Below are 19,478 nucleotides of genomic sequence, written 5' to 3' on the forward strand. Positions count from 1 at the left end.
GCCGGCTTCTGGGAGCCTGGAGAAAGCTGGGAGGAGGGTTTGGGTGACTGGGGGCGGGGAACTGGGGGCGGAGGGGGGTTCGGGCGCGAGGGCCTGGGTGCCAGCCAGGTGACCGGCTGAGACGATGTTCCCCAGGGCCGCGAGGCGCGGCGGACTGAGAGGATTCCAGAGATTTCTAAGCTAAGGGGCTGACTGCAGGGCGTGTTTCACATGACAGGTATTCAGGAGCCCTCTTACATCGAGAAAACCCACGGAGGCTTCCAATTTCTTCACTTCCATTGTCCACAATGGCCTTTTCGGGCCGACCATCGCTGTGGTGAGAATCCTCTGAGTCCTTCGACCATGGACTTCAGCGTTCTCTGCATCACAGTCGGGCCTGTCATCACCACTGGGTGGTTCTCCTCTGCTTCTGCACTCCGAGACAGTTAAGTGGAAGGAACTTGCGGTCTGTAGAAGCTGCACCCTGCGAGGGAGATTGCGAAGGATCTTCTTCGAAGTCCCAGGAGTCCTCATCTCCCTATTCCGCTTCTGCTGCCTTTCACAGCTCTTGGATGCGGAGCTTCTCACTGATTTCGGCACACTTATCTCAGTAGCTCAGAAGGGAATGAGGTTCCTTGATTCAGTTCATGTGAAGGTCCAAACCAGTTGTGTTTGTACTGTTTTCCTCTGTGGGGCCTCTGATTCTTTAGGGATAATAAAACTATAGCCAAGTGGGTAGCAGTCTAATTTTACGTAGTGTTTCCATCTCTCATATCGTATCTCTGATCTAAAATTCTCTGATTTACATATTGTGAGTGCAGGATTGGTACAAGTTTTATGGGGGGCATTTTGGAAAAGTTCACCAAAATGATGAATGCAGATATCCTTTAACAGCGATTTTAATAAATCTATCCTGTGTATACATTCACACACATGTAAAATGATGTGTGTGCAAGGTTGTTTGTAGATCGTATTGAAAACAAGTTTAACGCCCATTAGTAGGGGACTGGTTCAGTAACGTATAGTACATCGATACAGTTCAATACCATGAAGTTGAGAAAAGTGTGCATACTTGGCTATTAGTTGTGTAGAAGGGTTGGGGAAATATAAATAGTCGTACTTGCCTGTATATGTATAAAAATTGCATTTTGAATAATACAAAATAGAGTAGTAACATTAGTTTCTTTGGAGAGAGGAACTGGTTGGTTGGGAGACAGGGTGGGAGGGAGATTTTTTCCTCCGTATATTTTTATGCCTTTTGAATTTTGCATCATGTGAACTAAAAATATGTATAATTTAAATAAAAATAATCTCTTGTTTTCTGGTTGCAGAATAGCACCCAGATGCTTTAATGATATTGCCTAATTCCTGGCTGCTAAACTGAGTTTTTCCAAATATGAGAAGGAACTTAATAAAAGAAGCTTTGTTTAGAATATGCGCACTCCTTGTCCTGAGAGTAAAAGATGGAGAAACTGCTAGCAAGAAAGCCAGCACACTGTGGGAACTAGTTCAGGCTTCTGTTTTCTTCAAGGGTACAGTACAGCCCTAGCATGTTCTGAGTGCTTAAGTTGTGGGAACACGGTCCTCAAGTGAGAATATTTCTAGTCGTTTGGACATCTGACTCAGTACGCTACAGCCCAGAGTGATTCTGAGTTTCTTAAGTCCGTTGTTGGAGGGCTGTGTCTGCATGAGGTGAGTCAAATCACCCAGGTTCCACACATTGCCCTGCCTTTTTATTTGGACTCCAGGGATGACTCTGGGTGTTTACAGCTACTGAAGGGTTTCAGTAAGGGAAAACGGGGATGTGCTGTGGAACTCTAGATCAAGTACGTAGAATATAGCTCAAATCTCTAAACCAGCTAGGCAGAGTGCATTGCATTTTTGTGCCACCAGAGTATGGCAGAAATGAGAATGCGCCTCTTAATTACTGAATGTAATCACAGCAGGGACCCAGCTGCTGCTTTGAAATTCATCGTGAATTTGCACCCAGGCCTACCTCATGCCTCCCAAGGGCTGGTTCCTGCCCCTGACCAGTGATAACACAGATACTAAGGAAGGCACTTTCTGGGGGAGATGGGACTCCTCTGTGAGCCGCTTTTACATCAAGGACTTCTCCCAAACTTCTCCGAAGGTGCTGAACCTTTCTTAGATTGCAAGACAATAGATGTTCTATAGCTACAGATTAGTCTCTTCTCTGATTGTTTACTTATTGATAGGAAGAGGATAGAGTCAGATTCTTAGCTTTTATTCTTGGCCTCTCTTTAATCAAAACTTATCAATGTTTCTGTCATCACTTACTTTTCTCCTCTATTGCCTAGCACACCGCAGGTCCTCAACAAGTATTTAGGAAGTGCATGAACCATAGCATGCAGTTAGAGAAAGAAGGTAATATTCACCTGATGCTAGTTAGCAGTTTTGGTAAATATAAGGGATAGTGAAATCAGGATTTTTAAATGATCTGAGGCTTTAGAATCTGGGGTTTAAGTCAGAATGATCTGGATTCAGATACTGCAATCCTGTCATCTTGTGAAAAAGTTTTGGTCTTTTGGGGCCTTAATTTCTTCATCTGTGGAATGGGATAATACCACCTACTTAACAGGGTTAAAAATAAAGACATAAAATAACATGAAAAGTACAAAGAAGATGCTCAAGACATCAAAGAAGATGTCTCGCTCAGACTGTTTCCCTGGTCCTGTCTACTGGAAGATGATGAAGCACACACACATGGGGTCTCACCAATTGCTGGGGGTCTCGTATTTCCTCAAGTACAACATGGATGGAGTTGGACCAGATGTGGTCCGTTTCCTTCCAGTTCTTTCTGTACTGGTGGTTGCAAACTCAGATGCCTCTGGGGGCCAAGCAGGTGACCACACCGCTGGGCGGGGCCGAGGATGAACCTGAGAGTGCAGCCCTCTGTAAAGACACAGCCGCTATCGGTCCGAGGTTGACTGTTTCCAAACAGGTCACGTTTGTGAATGTTTGCGGCCTGCAGGCCAGCAGTTTGAGACTTCTACTATCAGCCCCCTAAGTACTTTTTCAAACTTAAAAATGTTCTGTATTAAACAGATATACTTATTATATATGCAAGAAAAAGTGATCACAGTATAAAGAATACCCAGGTATGCACCTCCACTTTAATAAATATAAGCTTTACTTTAGAAATATCCAGTATGTTACCCTGTCCTTTCCCCTTCAGAGGTAACCATTTTTCTGAATTAACATTTCCTTTTTTAAAGTATTTACCATGTTTATACCCTTAAGCTATCATTAACTTTGCACATTTCTGAACAGTACATCAGTGCAATCACACCAGATATATTACTCCAAGCAGCCCCGCTCCCTGCTCCGAATCTTGAGATTCAACCATGTTGTCATCACTGTAACTAGCTCTCACTGCTAAATAGTGTTTCATCATAAGAATAAACCAAGATTTATTTTTCCACTCAAAGTTCTGGACGGTTGGCTTGTCTGCAGTATGTTGCTACAAGGCAAAGCTACAATGAATCTGTTAGTACAAGCTAAGTTTCTCAAGGGTAATGTTTTTCAGAATGTGAGTTGTGACCCATTAATGAGTTATGAAACTTAGTGCGTCAGAACCAGCATTTAAAAAAAATTTATTTTTGGCTGTGTCGCTGTGCACGGGCTTTCTTCAGTTGCGGCGAGCGGGGGCCACTCTTCATTGTGGTGCACGGGCTTCTCACTGCGGTGGCCTCTCTTGTTGCGGAGCACGGGCTCTAGGTGCGCGGGCTTCAGTAGTTGTGGCTCTCGGGCTCAGTAGTTGTGGCTCGTGGGCTCTAGAGCGCAGGCTCAGTAGTTGTGGCACACAGGCTTAGTTGCTCTGCGGCACCTGGGATCTTCCCAGACCAGGGCTCGAACCCGTGTACCCTGTGTTGGCAGGCGGATTCTCAACCACTGTGCCACCAGGGAAACCCCAGAATCACCATTTTTTAAATGAAGTAACCCAGGATAGATATCAGATGCATCTCACATTGTATTGTTTCATGTAATGTTTGAATGTTATAACATGTATACTCCACCATGTCCAAAGTGGTCCTACGGTTCCACCAGCAGCATCTGGTCAGCTTCACATCCATACCAACACTCAGTCTTAGAACTTTTAATTTGTGCCAATCTGGTAGGAGTAAAATGGTGTATCAGTTTGGTTTTAATTTACATTTCCCTGATTACCACCGGAGGTAGAGATTTGTTGGCCTAGTTGGATTAGTTTTAAAAGGATCACTTGTTCTCCTAGTTGTACAGACTTGACCCTTAAAGTGAACCCAACTCTGTAACTCAAGAAGATTCCCATCTGGGGACTTCCCTGGTGGTCCAGTGGGTAAGACTCCGCGCTCTCAATGCAAGGGGCCCGGGTTCGATCCCTAGTCAGGGAACTAGATCCCGCATACATGATGCAACTAAGAGCCCACATGCTGCAACTAAGAAGTCTGCATGCTGCAACGAAGATCCCTCGTGCTGCAACTAAGACCGGCGTAGCCAGAAATTAAATTAAAAAAAAAAAAAAGATTCCCGTCCAATGCCTACATTAGCTCAGAAGTGACTACTGCAGGCCTTTTGCATCCAATGAACAGAACTCGTTGTCAGGCTGGGGAAAATTTGCAAAGGCACAAAAAGGCATGGAATAACCTCTTGAAGAGACCTTAATCAGGGCAGTTTTAAAAGAACTAAAGTCTAGAGTATAAATATCATGTAGTAGACCTTTGATGTTCACAAGGCAGGTATCTTCCTTTTTTTTTTTTAATTTTATTTATTTATGGCTGTGTTGGGTCTTTGTTTCTGTGCGAGGGCTTTCTCTAGTTGTGGTGAGCGGGGGCCACTCTTCATGGCGGTGCGCGGGCCTCTCACTATCGCGGCCTCTCTTGTTGTGGAGCATAGGCTCCAGACGCGCAGGCTCAGTAGTTGCGGCTCACGGGCCTAGTTGCTCCACAGCATGCGGGATCTTCCCAGACCAGGGCTCGAACCTGTGTCCCCTGCATTAGCAGGCAGATTCTCAACCACTGCGCCACCAGGGAAGCCCGGCATCTTCTAATTACTGAACTCTACTGCAGCATGACACCAACTTCTCCAGGAAATGTCTGTGCGCTAAGTGGAGACACGTAAAGTGGCCTGGAGCAGCACGTGCTAGGAGTTCAGTTAGGCTCATTCGCTGGCCCGCACACGCCAGCCTGTCAATACCTATGATTCAGATTCGTGCCTCTGCAGAATCTGCAATGATTTTACTGGTTTTAATCCTTTGGACTTAATCCTTTGCAAATAGCTGAGACCACACATGTTAAATCTTTGAATGCCAAGTGTCTTCTGTACTCTTTTATTATCATCATAGTCTTTGCATCAAGATACATAGCAATGATAGCAGGTTTCTTTTTAAAGCTTAGTATTAAATATTAAATATCTTTCCCCACTTTAATTTTACATTACTCTGCCAAGAAAACATTAAAACTCAAGTTATTTGAAGCCTGGACACACTTCCATGATTAGCCGGCTGTGTAAAAGTTGGTGGCTTTGCTCTTCCTGCTGTGTGAGCAAGTCCAGGCCCTAGAAAGATGGACGAGGTTGTAACTGTTTCTCAAAAGTGTGCTACAAAAACGGATGGCCTGTTATAAGCCAGGTTACAAAGTCAAGACAGGGGTGAGGGAGGGACAGTTTCTTCCAGAAACAGAATTTCTGAAGAGTCCCAGTCCATCATTTTTCCCCAGAACGGTTGGAGGAGGGGTAAACTCTCAACGTGAGCTTCACAGCCCCATCTCTGTGAGGGGACAGTAGTCGCCTTACCGAGGGGCGTGCGGCCATGTCTGCCCATCCCCACTGCTCTCAGCGAGGGAATGGAGAGTTTATTGCCCAGTGAGTGTGAAGTGGGCTGAAGCTCGATTGGTTCTGAATTCTCTAAGAGGTTTCTTCTAGAAACAAGACAACTCAGACTCTTCCTCTCACTTCAGCAAAGAAGTTATTTTAAAAGCACTTGGGAAGTTCCTGCTGTGCCCTTGCGGGGCGGCTCAGAGGAGGGAGTCGTCAGTACAGCCCCCTTCCAGGCCGTATCGGAACTCCTGAAGGTTGGAGACCCCGTAGAAGTGGACGAAGGCGGCTGCCACCACCAGGACGTGGAAGATCTGATGAGACTGGAACTGCAGGGACACAAGAGAGGGGCCTCAGGGTGACGGCACGGAAGGCTGGAGGCAGTGGAGAAGGCACTCGCCTCTCCTCGTTCCTCCCTAAAGTTTTTTACGTCATAAAAGTGATAGATTTGTTGGAGAAAAAAAATTTTAAGCCCTGTCAGGGATACGCCAAAATGTTACTATCGGTCACTCCCCTCCCCGCCATTCTCCCACCTACATGCATGGACATGCATGTAGGAACTCGTGTGCACCCCCAGACACTACCTGACCCATGTCTCTCACTGCCTCTGACTCCGAGCTCTACCTGTGGGCCGGTCTCACCACCACAGGCCCCACTGAAGTGTCGTTTCTTACCCATATGTCGAATTTTCCAGGGAAGAAGCGCTCAGGAATCCGCGCGGCATAAAGGCCGGCTCCGGTGATGTACATCACAGCCATGAGGAAGAACCAGCCCATCTGGCCCACCGTGGTGGCCTTGACAAAGCCCTCCGCGATTGTAAAGTGCATGGTGGGCACGACGCCGCTCAAGCCAAGCCCCAGGAACACCCCTGAACAAAGCAGACACAAGAGCGTCAGGCATGGAAACAGTACCACTTGGAAGGCACTGCTGTCTCACTCTGATGAGCTACTTTCTGATGAACAGTACATGTTTATTGGAAATTTAGCGCAAGAAGGAGAACACTCAGCAGACACTTCTTTAACATTCAGAATGGGAATAAGGCTGTGTAGATGCTGATACAGCTATTCCCTCCTAAGGAGCGCCAAGAACAAACGTCTCACATTCTTCACTACCCGTGAAGCAGCCGAGGAGACCATGTAGGTCAGAACTTCCTGATGGCTGCCTTGGGTACAGAACCGACATGGTGAGGCCTCAGGTAGTTTGCCAGCCAGGGAGGAGCAAGACAGGTTTCCCATTAAGGTCAGGACCCTGACCTCCTGAGGAGACAGAGAGACCCAGACTGGAAGTCGTCAGTGGCCACTGGACACAAAGTAAGTAAACGGACGGACAGAATGGGCGCCGGCTCAACACCATGGCCGTACATGCAACTGCAGGGCAGGGACTGCCTCTCCGTTTCTGCAGACGGCCTCGGTAAAGCATCAGTCTGGCACGTGGTCGGCACTTGATGAATACTTAATTATTTTAAATGAAGGTTAAAACACAGCAGATGTTAAGTCTAAAGGGACCGAAGACTAGTGCTAATCGATGTGTTGCTGCGAGTAATAAAGCTTGAGTCTGGATGAGACAACAGGGAGATGTTTATGCTCACAGCCATCATGTTACTTGGTGACAGTGTTTACGCCCAAAGTATTTTACTTACCAAGCCAAGCCTTCCATTCCTTAGTAAAATAACTTTGGGTGGTTTAATTTTAGCCCCTTGGTTGGAGCTCAGCGACCCTCAGGTTACTAAAATGACTGCTTTGTACATTTTTTAACTTCCTCAAACCAAATATAAGAGCAGCCATTTCTATACTTGTAGCTCATTGACCAGGTTGGTAATTATCTGTCCTATTAACATTTTACTGAAATAGTGTGAAACCTGGGGGAGAACTGAGCTTTGAAAATGCACGCTGTTTAGAAAGTTCTAAACAAACACAGGTCGGGGCCCAGGGCTGACCCCCTTGGGCTCAAGGTCCAAACACCTATGAGGTTTCCGCTCTGTCTCCCGACCCACCTGCTCTCGTCTGCCGGTGCTTAGGAGTGGCAAACCGGTCCCACTGGGCCACAATGATGGCAGAGATGCCCAGGACACAGACGCTGGAGAGGTAGATGAGCCGCGGCTGCGGGGAGCAGTAGAAGGAGTAGTAGAGCCAGGGCACGAAGCTTCCCATGATGAGTAGGGCGATCCCTGAGTAGTCCAGCCTGAAAACAGCCACAGAATGAGCGGAGTGGTGGGAGGAGTGAAGAGCTCCCAGGGCTTTCTGTTCGCCAGCGGCTCTCAGACGTGACCGCCCCCAGCCCCTCACTGCCCATACGATCTGTCCTGTATCCCGAATCAAAACCCCATGAGGTCAAGCACTTCTATTTTGCAGTGGAAAAGTCTGAACTGTATCCCTTTCCCCTGGCTGTGAACAGCTACATCCCCCTCACGGATACTTAAATTCAGGAATTCCACCATATTCCAGCCAGTCTCCAGCTTCCACGCAGGAAGGGCTCTGAGTACTCCCCAGTTCTGAGAGGTTGAGCTCTAAAAACAAAACCCTTAAATTGGGAGTATTATTAAGGTGTACTGTTCTGTTTTAGTCGACTTCTTAAAGATAAAAATGTATTCTTGTTACTGGTGTTACTGAGAAAAACAAAATAACTCACCATCACCTCCAAAACCACCACCACCACCAACAAAAAAAGCAAACAAACAGAACTCCAGGCTCAGAACTGGGGAATAAGGAGAGCCTTAGAGGATGGACATCTGGGGCTTCCAGCAGTATGTGGGCAGCAAAGATAAGCTTCACTGGACCAGTGGGTTGGAGCTTCAGCAGGACGGAGCACAGAAACTTTGCCACGCCCTGAACGGCTTGGGCCACCAGGAAGGTAGGACAGGACTGGGTACTCGGTCCGAGAGAGCAGCCCACTGGTACCCCAAGTTTCACAAAGGGCAGCACTGCACAGGGAGAAAATATACCCACAACTGGGCTCCATCTGTTGAGGAGGCTGCAGTGAAACTTCTCATGAAGGACTTGAGAAAAGTTTCCTGATCCTCTTATACCCGCAAAACAGAAAGGCCTTCCTCTGGCACATCAGGGAATCTTTAGGAGTTGCTGGAGTTTCCAGGACCCTGCCAGCACCTGGATCACAAGGTGTCCCTACCGACGTTCTTCTCACTCACTTGGAAAAGGTCCGAGAGACCTTCTCTGAGTGACAATAGACGGTGTGAAAGAGCCAGGAGAAGCTGAGGCAGAGCACCGCGCCCAGGAAGAACATCCCGAACACCACCTTCTCCTGAAGGGGGGCCATGAAGTACATGTTTGGTCTCAGCATGGTCAGGATTCCCAGAAAGAGAAACAGCACAAAACCTACAGGACGGAGAGAAAAGAGGCCTGAGGAAAAAGGGAACGTGTGATGATTTAAGCCAGCACTCAAGCTACAGGCTGAGCTGTGGGCACCGCAGTCGACAGCTTCCGGAGAAAACGGCACCCGTCACGCAAACCCAGACAGAAAGAGCATCCTCTGAAATGCTGGCGTTTTGTTTCTACCGCGGGGACTGTGAAATGGGAGGAGCTGCCTGCACCGGGGATGGTTCTGACCACAGAGGACGTCATCTCGTCCGCTTCTAGGCCCCCCCACCCCCGCCTTACAGACCAGCGACAAAGGGCCCAGCAAGCTCACTGGTAGTTTAAAGGCACGATGCCAGCTGTCAAACTGTCGCAACAACGTTGCTTTTCCTTCCCATGGACAAAGGCTGTACAAGTGCTGGCGTTTAAGGAGACAAAACGTCCGATCCTCCACCCACACCACTCACCAAGCAGGTGGGTCCAGATGTTGCCGGTCTCCGTGTGGATGCGGAAGATGCTCTGGAAGCAGGCGCGGAAGGAGGGCATGGGCGGCCTGTGGCCGTGCAACAGGTAGTCGTTGTCCTGCAGCCAGTCGGGGAGCACGTCGTACGGGATGACCCTCCAGCGCCCCTCCCAGACCTGCAACCACACACTCTCTGAGCGGGGCCCCGAGGACGCGAGCCAACCCAAGGACAAGGGGTGAAGGAGAGCGTCAGCCTGGCTCCAGAGGGGCCCAGGGAACGGTGGGGCCGGCCTGAGGCCAGAGAAGCCAAGACACAGCACGAGCGAGGCCGCCCCAGGACCGACGGCTCGTGAATGGCTTTGTTCCGTGTCACGATAGTTCACCTGGATACGCTTAGGTAAGTAGATAAGTGTTTCTCAGTCTTTAAAGAGAATATGGCAGGACCTCCCTTCAGCTACTTGAGTTTTAAAATTCAGTAGATGTAGTGAATGAAAACAAGGAAATAGAAATTATATATATGGTTTTAAAAATATACATTTACCCCTCTGCCCTCTGCCCCCGGAGACTCTGGTGGCCGCCTGTCCATCCTTTCCCCCCTTTAGATACTACGTTCTCACTGGGTTGAGCCTATGACTTTTCAAAGCAGGGCTTCTTAACCTGGGACGTATGGACAATGGACAGTGTTGGAAATTTGGATGGAAAAAAATTTTTATTTTCAATCACTTCTAACTAAATTTAACATTTCCCTCAGTTGTAAGTGTGAGCAAGTCTAGTATTAGAATTTGTGACTCTGTCACCAATAGAAATCACAGATATTTTCATACACTAGTTTTGCAGATATCAAAATATTGTTTCTACTGATTACCACTTAGAAATGATAAATTCTAATAAAATACATTATAGCTTGTCATGCTTGTCATGCATAGCTAATGTATCAATAAAGGTGCCGTGTTACTATATCACATTCTAACATTTTGATGACTGCCAAAGGGACTGAGCAAAAACAGGTAAGAACTCCTGTTTTAGAATATATTCTGAGCAACGCCAACAGAGTAGGCGGTAAAAATTTAGCCAGATTCCCCTTGATTTACTTCACCGTAAAGGAAAGCAAGCCCACGCACAGGAGCGAAAGCTCTTCCCCCCAGAGCGTGCCCGCCAGGTGCGGGGAGCCCAGGTGAGCCTGCCCTCCCCCTTCCAGGACAGGACCTTGTACACAAACTCCTCCATCTTCTCCATGGCATGGTGGGCTTGCAGGGGCAGCGTTAGCACCCGCACCTCCTCCTCCTCTTCCTGAGGCACTGCGCGTGCCCGCTCTTCTTCGGCCTGCAGGAACGAAGGAAACACACACACACCCCAGGAGTTCCCTAGTCCAGAGTGAGCGATCCAGAGAAACCCCAACTCACTGCTCTCTGCCCAGCCTCTCTCCCACACACCGGCCTTGTGGCCTTTTCTCCTACGGCATGACAGTGCACGAGTTTACAACTCTGTAAATGCTGCAGCGAAAGCCCAACGCAGCACATGGGGTACAGACGGATGGAGACTGGCACCCGAGGCACACGGGACTAGTGCACCAGGCCTACATGCTCTGCAAGTCCCAAGATCCCACCCTTATCGCTAACACAGCGGTTCTGAACTTGCCCCATTTTCCCGAATATTTCTCTCTTCCAGATCACTGAATGCTCAAAAGAATGAAAAAGACGGAGTTTCAGAGATTCCCCTAACAATTTAAATCTGTGCAGTTCTCTGTTCACTGGCTCTGGGGATGCCACGGCGACTGAAACTCTGCATCCACAGCAGCTCCCAGGAGAAGCAGGGCCTCAGAACTGGTTCCGCGAAAGAAGCTGCAGGCCCTCCCGAGCTGCACAGAAGCCTGACACACAGTGTGCAGCCCGACAGCCCTCGCCTCCCAAGGAGAGGCTCCGGGCCGTGTGCGGACAGCAGCTCCTCCTCCCACTGTTCTTTCCCCTGCGATGCTTCCTCTTAGATTTCGCGACACAGACTGATGCAGACCCCTCTCCCCCTCCGTAACGGAGTCCTTGGTTTCACTCAGGGTGGCAATGCTACTGCAATTTTGCTCAGGCAAAATGAAAAGACCATACCGATGTGCATGAAGCGCTGCCAGGTGCTTTCAGGAAGGGTGGGCCCTGCTCCCCCAGCCCCGCCCCTCGGTGACACAGTAAGAATGAGATGGAAGAGCAGGACAGGTGCCTCCCGGGTGCAGCGTCCATACCAGCCTGTGGCGGCTACTTCCAAGAACTCTCTCTCTACGAGAGAGACTTCTACCTTGTCAAAGCTACATGTTGGCTTTTTTAAAACATCTTTATTGGAGTATAACTGCTTTACACTGTTGTGTTCGCTTCTGCTGTATAACAAAGTGAATCAGCTATACATATACATACATCCCCATATCTCCTCCCTCTTGCATCTCCCTACCCCCCTCCCTATCCCCCCTCTTTAGGTGGTCACAAAGCACCGAGCTGATCTCCCTGTGCTATGTGGCTGCTTCCCACTAGCTTTCTATTTTACATTTGGTAGTGTATATATGTCCAAGCCACTCTCTCACTTCGTCTCAGCTTCCCCTTCCCCCTCTCGGTGTCCTCAAGTCCATTCTCTACGTCTGCGTCTTTATTCCTGTCCTGCCCCTAGGTTCTTCAGAACCATTTCTTTTAGGTTCCATATATATGTGTTAGCATACGGTATTTGTTTTTCTCTTTCTGGCTTACTTCACTCGCTACAGGGGTTTTTGTTTGTTCATTATACGAAGCCCAGCCTAATCTTGCCTGACTGCTTCCTTACTTCAACCACAGACAGGCACTGGCCACTTGCAGGATTTCAGGTCTTGTGCTAAGCACTGGGGTATAAGCAACTGCTTAGTGGGAAAAACAGATAAAAAGAGCTACACTACAGCGTGATGAGGACTGGGGTAGGGACAGTCCCTTTGGGAGACCAACAGGCCTAAGGGGAGAGGCGGGCCCTGGGGGGACAACTTACTTTGGTTGGGCTGGCGACGCCCCGCTTGCCCTGCTCCTCTAGCAGGGGGCCCAGCTCAGCCAGCTCCACTGTGTCCGCCTCCCTGTTCCCGGCAGGGGCCCCACTGCCCTGGGCCACCACAGGTCCTTTGTGAGAAGACATCTGGCTGGTACCTCAATGCTCTGCGGCTTCAGCTTGGGGAAAGGGTGGGGTCTCTCGGCCCCAGGGGGCAGAGAGTTCCTTGTGATGGAAGACACTGAAAGCAAACACAAACACCAAACACGAAGGGTGTCGACAATTTATTCCTCTTACATCTCATTTCTACGAGGCAATACACAGGGACTAAGACACAGCCCCTGGACTCACAGCCCCTCCAGTCCTAGAGGCCAGTTAAGTGCTTTTGTTCTCCTCTTAACTATCACCCTTTACTTGGAACCTCACTAATCTTAAAGATAAGGCTGAAAACCTAGTTGCTTGCCTCCAAAGGATTTGTTTTTTGCACCAAATGGTCACCACAGAAGAACAGCTACCCACCCGCAAGTCCCTCCCACGCGCACGGAGCGGAGTTTAGCCCACCAGCCCCAGAGCTAGTCTGCCCTACAAAGTCCCGGCCCTGAGACTCAGGAGGCAGACGAGGAGGCCGACACCTGCTGTGACCGCTGCGAGGCCCCCGGCTTAGACATGAGCTAACTGCCGACTGAACTCGGTGGGCCTTACCTACGAATGCTGACACGTGTGCCTCGCACACAAAAGGAACTCGGCTGTGGGCTAGGTGCCCAGTGGTTAGTTTCTCTGCCAGGTCTACTACTTCTCTTATAGGATCACAGCCCGGGTTCGACACCTGGACAGCAAGCTTTCCACACAGCCGCCCCTCACAGCAGCAATAACTTGCCTGGATGTGAGAGGCTGAAGGCAGGAGGCAGCCCAGCCTTGCCCTCTGCCACCAAACAACCGGCTCAGCGAGTTGTCCCAGTAGCCATAGCTAATGACCTATGCCCCACTCAGACGAGTTTTTCAGAGACCTGAGACATGCACATAGATCCTGTAAGGAAGTAGTCTTTAATCAGGTCCCAGGGAGATGAAGGCGTAGGGAAAGGAGGGGAAAAGTGCCCCAAGATTTCCAGCCCCGCAACAAAGGCGTTTCCTGCTCGCAGCAGGAGGAGCCAGAATATCCACATTTTCTTGCACTGGGGTCACCTGAGCCCCGAAAAGCACAGGGCAGTGCAAAGAGGGCCAGGCAACACCTGCACTCGGGGCGAGCTGCATGACGGGGAGGAAACGGAAGCTCGGGCAACCCACACCTTTCCTCTGGGCAGTCAGCACAGCCCTGCGCACCGTGTCCGTCCCCGGTGGCTGTTCACAGACATCCACCTTTGGCATCGTGTACCAGTTCTTTGTTTACCCAACAGTGATCTCAATTCCTTCTCAGGGATTATCGTGCGATATATGCAGTCAGGTGAGGGCAATCCTCAAGCTTGAAAACAGTCATGCTACTCTCAACACACAAGCACAGCTGAAAGCTACTGGCAGAGCTGGTTCAAGAGAACAGACGCCCATAACTCAGTGCACGCAGACCTGTCTTCGGTGTCAACACACAGGCAGTTCCTCTTCCTCCAAACGTGCAAGACTCTGACAAGAGAGACGCCAGCCCATAGTCATAGCCAACAACTGAGCCCAAGGAGAACAGGAAATTGGAGGCCTCTGAAACCTCAAGAGATAGGCAACCCACGTAAGCAGAAACACTGGGAAATCTTTCTCAATAAGCTGACCACAAAACATATGTCCTCAAAGTGAAGTACTACTGAATAAACAGCTTAAATAAGAAATAATTTATACTGGAGCAAAAACATAAATAGCTTTGGGCATCTTGGAGAAGTCTGAAAAGGGGAATATACTCAGCTATTCTAGAATACTGCTGCCAGTATTTGAGGGGTGGCCACTAAGGCTTAAGCCAGATATATAGATACAGATATTCTCGGGTTCTGGGATACAACACTACATGGGTCACAAATGTATACATATCCCTGATCTTGGTCAGAACACGTATTTCAAAATGAATGAATGAATGAATGAATGAGGCAGCATTCCAGCAAGAAGCATACGACCTATTAGCTTCTGTTGCTAGCTAGGGGTTTATGGAATTGTGCTTGTAGGGCTTCCTCCTGTCCCTCTCCCCAGAGTAAGCCAACACATTCACTGAATACTTAACAAATGTATTTAGGGCCAGCACCCTAAGGCACTTTAAGGTACTGTGCAAAATACAAAGTTGAACAAGTTAAGTCATTGTCTTGGAAGAGCCTGTAATCAGATGGCATAAGGTAATCTGTGATATGTACAAAACCAGTGATACAACTGCACTGCTCCAGGAGGACAGTGGACGGAGAACCCCTAAACTAGGATGGCCACACACTAAGTTCAGTTACTTTGAGTGCTGTCATGTCACCACAGTGAGCAAAGTCCACTGTCCAGCTGGGTCTTCTAAACTGCAACAACACAGGGACAGGAAAGGGAGAGAGAGGGGTCGGAGGTGTGGCAAGAAAGAAAAGCCAATGATGAATGCTAGGACCTGAGAATATCACTTGACAGCGTGGGTCACTCACAAACAGCTGGGAATGAACTGCAAGCAAGCGTTTCAGTTTCTACTATATACCACCAGCCTCCGACCCTAAAGTGTTAAGACTGACTCTGGGAACCTCAGGAGAGCCGAAGGTACTTCAGCTTTCTACTAGCTTTCCTATCCTTACCTATTTTAGAGGAAACACATTTTCCCTCAAACTCGCCACACCCAATATAGCAATTATAATTGGGCCAGACTGCACTGAGTGCATTTTTGATGGGATTTCTTCAATTCACGCTGATAAATCTTTACCACTAAGCTTTCCAGCTGGATAACCCTATGACACTAGAGAATAAAGCTGTGGAGGCGGGAAGGTGCTTGTGCTCCTATAAATAAGATCATCTGGTGCCAAACTAGGGAAAGGACTGATTCTTAACTGCCAGCATTTACTGGTAAGTTTATTTCCCTCACACTTTTGGAGACATTTATTTTGTGAACCAGTTCCCAAGTTTTCCAGGCTATAGCACACTCCCTCCCTGGAGTCAAAGGCACAAAACTTCTTCTAGGAGTTTTTAATCTGGGGTCCCTGGGCGCTCAGAGGTTCCATGGGTAAGCTCCATCTTAGGCCTACATGACTCACGTTGTTCTAAAGCAAGGCTAGCCTAGCAGTAAAGACAAAGAACACAGCCATCTTCTCCTCTATCTGCTCTCTTTCTTAGGGAAGGTGCTTTCATAGCACTGCTGGGGGGTAAATGAGTCAAGGCAAAGGCTTATGTTTGAAAACTATCAAATTGCAGTAAGGGAGCCTCAGCTTTCCTATTTGATCACAGTGTCACTGACTTCGAGTCTGCAGCGAAAAATCACAACGTAGCTTTCTTTGTAGCTCTTCTCCAGATAAAGCTATCCCAACAGAAGGGGTCTCTTTTTTTTGATCCCAGAGACAGGTAAGCTTTTCAAATGCCATGACAAAAAGAAAAAAAGTGAAGTATACAGGAATATGAAGGCGTTTCATACCAGTCCTTGTTTTTAATACCTGGCTTTTAAGTAAATTACACATATATGGCCACTATAGTTACACATTATAGCGATAACTTTATACTGTGAAAGCCCCGATGAAACAAAAGCAAACTAGGCGCACGTCTAAAAAGCCAATCACTTGGAATCAGTTTGCCTAGAGGGCACTTTCAAGGATCTCTTCAATCCAAGATAGCTAAAACTTTATGAACATTAATCACGTCCCCAACATTTCTGAGCGGGAAAAGGGAATCAACTTTGTGTACAGTGAGAGTAACAAAGTCCAGTGGGTGCCATGAGGGACAAATGGACATTAAGGACAAAATGTAACAACTCTGAGGAGTACCAGCACCAGAAAATACCCCACCAGTATTAATAAAGCTTCTGGATTTAAAGATGACTGTTTAGTTCACCGGCATGATCACAAGTACATGGGACAGGAGACTGTAGCAAGTGCGTTAAAGACTTTCCGTGTGGCTTTATAGTAAAGGAGTCAAGGAGATTTCTTAGGGAAAAATAGAGAAAAAACTTTCGGGCCGAGAACGAAGTGCAAATATCTTTTATCCATCTGCGAATACCATTGATTATACACAACACGCGTGGCACTGTCAGGCTACAGAGAAGGCAAAGAGACCAGTTAGTGGCTTCGCATGGCTGCTGGCCTCTATTTTAAGAGGAGGCAGTAACTTCTGTTTTCTACTAAAACCACTACAAGGCTAAATGCCATGAAGTGCTGGAGGAATTCAGAAGAAAAGCTCAATTTTAGTTGGAATAATCAGGAAAGGTATGGTGGAAGATTTTAAGAAAGGATCTTGATAGGTAAAGATGCGATCCAGGCATTCCAGAAGGGTAGTGCTATGAACCTAGGCAGGCTTGAAAGAACAAAGCCCCCAGGGCAGTGAATAATCCACCTTCCATAAGGAAGTCTTGGAAAGGTAAAATGAGGCCAGACTTAAGAAACTGGAGACAGCCTAAAAGCCTACCTACTTTACCTATTAGCAATGGGGAGCCTACTGGGTTAAGGCTGCGCCCTTGTCTGAGTTTCCTTCCTAGTTGCAGGCAAAGTGTTTGCTTAAAATTTCTGCTTATCCTCTGGGGATCATGTAATTTCTTGGCCACTGAGCATGGAATGCTTTCAGATTCTACTCAGAAGTTAGGTATAGTTTTGTGGAGGTCTAACCCTAAGACGTTGCTCACAGGGAACAAGATTGATTCCCCAAGTATCAACCACTATAAGGTAACCCAGAAGTTACTCCTGGGATAAAGAAACTTAGTGGCTGCAAGCTGGGAACTATTACCCTGATGCTGCAACCTGTTTGACACCACCCTGCCTAAGTTCCTAGTACTGTATGGATGCTACAAAACGTAAGGAACAACAGTTGCTCCATCACCGGTGACACAACCCCTATAAAGAGAGAAAAGCTGGAGACAGATCCCACGATCACTTCATTTCAGAAAAGAACCAGCCATTATAGCATTCGCTTGAGTTAAGTCAGTGGCCTATATAGTCCCTGCTGTGTTTTCTAGCCTTTCTTCTACATACTGGGGGGAAACTGGTTAATCCAGCTAAGTACTTAGTAAGCCTCCTGTTGCTCCTCTGACACCTGAAACTATGGAAATGAAATTCGCCTTGTCAGTTTCCCTTTCGCCAATGTAGCACCAGAAACCGAGGAGAAACATACCTATTTTCTTCAAATTCGAAGGCTTGACCAAAAATCTCAAACATAGGATGGCATCAATGAGAGATTTCTGAGGGAATGAAATTTCGTTTTTCCCTAACGTACTTTAGATTTTGCTCACATCGCAGCTTTTGGGACTACCTTAAACAAAGGCAAATTGTCCACCAACGTCCCCTTCTCCCCCATCAAGGTGGGCGCACACTCAGGGTCTAGGAACCCTGGAGCTCCTCAGGCCACCAAAGGCGGGTACTCCCCGCCGAGAGGCGGTTCCGCGACCCAGGCCTGCAGCCCCTCCGCGCTGGCCTCGCGCAGCGTTGGGACCAGGCTCAGCTCCGGCCTGGCGGGCCCGAGTCGGAGCCCAAATCCGGACGTCTCACCCCGACGACTGGGAGGCACGGCAGCCACCGCGGCTGTTGGCAGCGGGGGACGCGGCGCGCACAGGAGGGGCCACGAACGTGGACACCTGACGCGGAGTGGCCGGAGGCGCGGCCGGCTTCGGGCGGGGGTCTCGGGGCCCTCGGAGCCCTCGGGACGCCCGGGCAAGCCGGCTCCACGGCTGCCGCCTCAGGCCCACGCCGAGGCTCCCGGGGGGCCTCGCGCTCCGGTCGACCCCCGCCCTCCCACCCGCTCGCCGCGGAGCCCCGGGAAACTTACGGCAGGCGGCGGACTCTGCTCGGGGCCGCGGACCCCGCGCTACATCCCGCGGTGCTGGAGACGGCCTTTGGCCGAGCGGCCCGAATCTTCTGCGCCCTCCCCGCGCCGGAAGGGGCGCGCAACCGCACGGCGTCACCTCCGCGGGAGCGTCACCGTCCTCACGGGCGCTCCGCCCCCTTGGCCTCAGCGAGGCCCAATCACAGGCCGGCTTCTCAGCCCTGCCCCGAGCGGGACCCGCCCCTCCATCTGGCCCCGCTCCCTCCAGCCCGACAATCTTTCCTCAGTCCCAATCACAGGCCCGCTCCCTCGGCCCCGCCTCCCCATCGCGGGTCCCCGCCCCTCCTGACGGTCCCCGCCCCTCCTGACGGCCCCCGTCCCCTCCGCGGCTCGGCGGTGCCTCAAGTTCCAATCGTCGCAGGTCCTCTCCCCTCGGCCCCGCCTCCTGCGCTCGGGCCCCGCCCCCTCGCTCTGCTCCAATCATAAAACCACCTCTCAAGGCCTTGCGGGGACCACGCCCCCAAGCTGCAAACTAGGGCGCGTGATGGGGATGGAATTTCAGGGAATTAGACCGAACCCTGCGAAGGAATGCCGAATTTCCTACCCTGCACCTTGTCCTCTAGGATGGGCACTTCTTAATTTCTCTTTTTCAACCTCATGGCTCCTCCCTCCCTTCCGTAAATATTTACTGAGGGCCAATCGTGTGCGAGGCACGAGGCAGGCTGGCTCCTGGCTAGAAACAGCGCGGCGGCGCTGACTGGTCTTCCTGGGGACTTCCTGCTCCGCCCCGGGCTCCCGCTGCGGCCAGAGGGGGACCGCGGGGTGCTGCAGCCCTCGCCTGGGCGACTGACACTTCTCACTTCTCCCAAGGCTGGTACGTGACCAGTCTATTCTAGATGCAGAGAGAAGGTACTTTAGTATGATCCTGTATGGATGCTTCAAGGCAGTGGGATTAATTCTGGTGCTGGTTAAAAGCGTAGCAGGCTCTTGGACTCACATAGACCCAGGCTTCTGTCCCTGGCCAGGCTCTCACCTTGAGCACG

At 49.5% G+C, this 19,478-nt stretch overlaps 2 protein-coding genes across 2 annotated transcripts in view; both read right to left on the minus strand.

The window, feature by feature from the left end:
- Positions 1-1,143, minus strand: part of KLHL12 (kelch like family member 12) — a 27,138-nt gene extending 25,995 nt beyond the window's left edge. The window contains exon 1 of the mRNA XM_024764084.1: positions 215-1,143. Coding sequence (XP_024619852.1) covers positions 215-513 — 299 coding nt within the window. The 5' untranslated portion in view covers positions 514-1,143. The remainder of the gene's footprint in view (positions 1-214) is intronic.
- Positions 1,144-5,274: 4,131 nt separating this feature from the next.
- ADIPOR1 (adiponectin receptor 1) lies at positions 5,275-18,561 on the minus strand. Its single transcript, XM_024764077.1, has 8 exons — positions 18,439-18,561; positions 12,556-12,790; positions 10,771-10,887; positions 9,569-9,740; positions 8,936-9,122; positions 7,784-7,971; positions 6,465-6,658; positions 5,275-6,119 (listed from the first exon to the last, which is right to left on the minus strand). The coding sequence occupies exons 2-8, from the start codon at positions 12,694-12,696 to the stop codon at positions 5,991-5,993; spliced, it is 1,128 nt and encodes a 375-aa protein (XP_024619845.1). The 5' UTR covers positions 12,697-12,790; positions 18,439-18,561; the 3' UTR covers positions 5,275-5,990.
- Positions 18,562-19,478: the final 917 nt, after the last annotated feature.

Source organism: Neophocaena asiaeorientalis, unplaced genomic scaffold, assembly GCF_003031525.2.
Source record: "Neophocaena asiaeorientalis asiaeorientalis breed wild unplaced genomic scaffold, Neophocaena_asiaeorientalis_V1.1 scaffold1403, whole genome shotgun sequence".
NCBI lineage: Eukaryota > Metazoa > Chordata > Mammalia > Artiodactyla > Phocoenidae > Neophocaena > Neophocaena asiaeorientalis.

Bases quoted from the DNA above. Each gene is read 5' to 3' on its own strand.
- ADIPOR1 (XM_024764077.1), bottom strand. From the start codon at position 12,696: ATGTCTTCTCACAAAGGACCTGTGGTGGCCCAGGGCAGTGGGGCCCCT. The intron at 9,741-10,770 runs GTCCTGTCCTGG...GTGTGGTTGCAG, and splicing joins TGGAGGAGTTTGTGTACAAG to GTCTGGGAGGGGCGCTGGAG. The intron at 6,659-7,783 runs GTGGGTCGGGAG...TGCTTTGTTCAG, and splicing joins GCACCGGCAGACGAGAGCAG to GGGTGTTCCTGGGGCTTGGC.